The 2599-nt window shown below is 39.5% G+C and overlaps 1 protein-coding gene across 1 annotated transcript in view; it reads right to left on the bottom strand.

Annotated features, from left to right (window-relative positions):
- tac1 (tachykinin precursor 1) overlaps positions 1-1920 on the bottom strand; it is a 6037-nt gene extending 4117 nt beyond the window's left edge. The window contains exon 1 of the mRNA XM_023424920.2: positions 1538-1920. Coding sequence (XP_023280688.1) covers positions 1538-1655 — 118 coding nt within the window. The 5' untranslated portion in view covers positions 1656-1920. The remainder of the gene's footprint in view (positions 1-1537) is intronic.
- Positions 1921-2599: the final 679 nt, after the last annotated feature.

Below are 2599 nucleotides of genomic sequence, written 5' to 3'. Positions count from 1 at the left end.
GGGGGGGGGGATAATCTCATTGAGTGTTGACAGAGACCCAGGCTGGCAACGCACCGTGTCATTGTACAGACCCTGTGTCCCTGTGTCCCTGTGTCCCTGTGTCCCTGTGCCACCCAAATGTTGGAATGTCTGTGTGAAGACAAAACACTTTGGGCCCGGCTGAAGAGCAGGGCTGAATGATGTGAAATTAATATTATATTGACGTTATTTTTGGTTGATATTGCGGTTGACGGTCATTTTTGCATTTTCACTGAAAAAAATATAAAAAACAATGATAATGTGATTTTTGTTCTTTTACATGTGGAGAATATGATTCGTAACCGTCATTCATGTTGTGACACTTTTCACCTTCATCAAAAGACATTGCCTTTAGTGATTTGACTATTGCACTTGGCCTTATTGTGATTTACATAATATTTAGATGAATTGTTCTGACTCCCTGAGAAGGTAATTTATCTGGTATTTGACATTTTTTTCTCTTAAATATCGCTTTTCTCCTGATGAATTAAAAAGAAGCCAAATACCTGACCTGGGTATATGACTGTCATTATTTTGAAAAATATCATTTGAACCCCCTGCACCTCCATCTCCACCAGATAATCCAATAAGCCTTGAATTTTGCACTTTCATTAATGTTTCTATTTCCATCTCAGGATATATTTCTACAGTATGCATTAGTCTGACTGAGAAATGGTCCTAGGAGCCACTAATGTCCCGCACACTAAGTTGCAGTGATTTATCATGGGGCTCATCATCTGCAGAATGGCCCCGGCGCACAGTTTAAGGTATTAGCTGAAGAGCTTGGCTCGTTTCCAGCTTGCAATGTCAAACACAGGATGTGTGTCTCACATCAGTGGAGATCCTCTGGGTTGCAGCTCCCACTGTGCACTTAAGGCTTTATTTAATTTCCTATTGGCTGGCTGTTCTTCAACAATCTTCATCTTCATCTTACTGAGACTGTTTCCGCCTGTTTAATTATACTAATCTGACAGAAACTCGGAAGTTTTAAAGTCCATTTTAAAATGATTATTTCAAAATTATTCTTTATTTCATCAACTGTTGCATTCATTTGCTGTATTCTGTGTATCTCCAGATATTGAGTGTATTTGACAAAATTTTAAATTAACTTAATTTAACTGGACCTAGAAAACACAGAATTGTCTAAAAGATTTAGTAGGTTCTAGTTTCCACTACCAAGTCTATTTAGTCTAATTAGTTAATACTAAGTCATGTTCAGATCAAACACTGTGGATGAGACGGAGAGAGTAAAGAATGAGTGAAGTCCATCAGACCTCATTTTAAAAGATGTGGATCAGAGCAGGTGTGATTATAACCTGCAGGTCTAACACGAGACCCTCACGTGCAGAGATACACAGCACTGTATGCTGGTTAACTAAAACAAGCTGAACCTCCAGTCTAATCTCACTGACTCACCTTCTTATGTTGGTTAAACCAGTTTACAGTAGGTCAGTAGCTACACAGGTAACTAGAAGCCATTAATAAGGAAGAAGAGCCATTTATGATGACGTGTAAACTACCTGTATTTGGTTGCTGCTGGTCCAGTAGTCCGCTTCTTCTCTTGGCTCGTTTTCTTCGCAAAAAACTTGGACGACGGCGAAAAAAGCCATTAAAACCGGTAAAAGCAGCAACTTCATGACGCCAAACCTCTTTTATTTTTTTTGCAACGCAGAAAATTCAGTCAGATTCACTGTTTATATGTGAAAATAACCGTCGACAACAACTTGGAAAGAAAAAACTAAAGCAGAGAGGTCTGAAACTCGACCAACAGAGGTAAGGATCTGTGTTCTCCCCTCACAGATCAGCAGTAGTCCATAATGGATGCGTGCGTCAAAGCGCTGTACCGGGCTCCCGCCACTGTCTTCCAAAGCTCGCGCGCTCAGCCTCTGCAGCAACTTCTCCGGTCTCGTGCGTCCTCCTGTCAAGAGAGGCTCCTATATAGCGGCCGGGGCAGCGTTGCTTAGTAACGCCATCACAGTAATGTGAGTAATGTCGTCCAGTCACCAGTTTACATTGTAACGATACTTTCTTAGTTTAGTTACCGGCCAGAGCACTTAAGTCATCACGAGCTGTAAATGATGTGCGTCACCGGTCAGTTCACCTCACGCCGTGTCTGAATGTGATCCACTTTTATTATCAATATCAGTAATTGATTGTAACATCTGTTATCATTCAGACTGATAAGAATGTTTGTCTAATAATGGTTTAATAATTTCTCACATGAAGGAGCAGGCTGATAATGAACGGGCCTCGTGTCTAACATGGTTAACATTTAATTTGGAGATGAATCTGAGCTCATATTTTATAGCACAGTAAAAGTTACAGTTCTAAATCTGTAACCTCTCATTCATTTCCTTCTGTTTACATCTTAAAAGCTGAACCTACCTGCATAGGAAATTAAAACTTATATCTACATTCATACAATAACGTAAGGCACACGTAGGTCTGCGATGACGCACTTGGTGTTGCGTAGCTTAGAGGCTTAACTTCATTAAAGTCTGTACATTTATATTTTAAAACCATATTAACTAATTAATTGTATCGTTTTTATACTAATTTTTTGGCTGTCATATATATATAT

Source organism: Seriola lalandi, unplaced genomic scaffold, assembly GCF_002814215.2.
Source record: "Seriola lalandi dorsalis isolate HSWRI2012SDOR001 ecotype SW California unplaced genomic scaffold, Sedor1 jcf7180002054760, whole genome shotgun sequence".
Taxonomy (NCBI): domain Eukaryota; kingdom Metazoa; phylum Chordata; class Actinopteri; order Carangiformes; family Carangidae; genus Seriola; species Seriola lalandi.
This window is presented reverse-complemented; position numbering and strand designations above follow the sequence as displayed.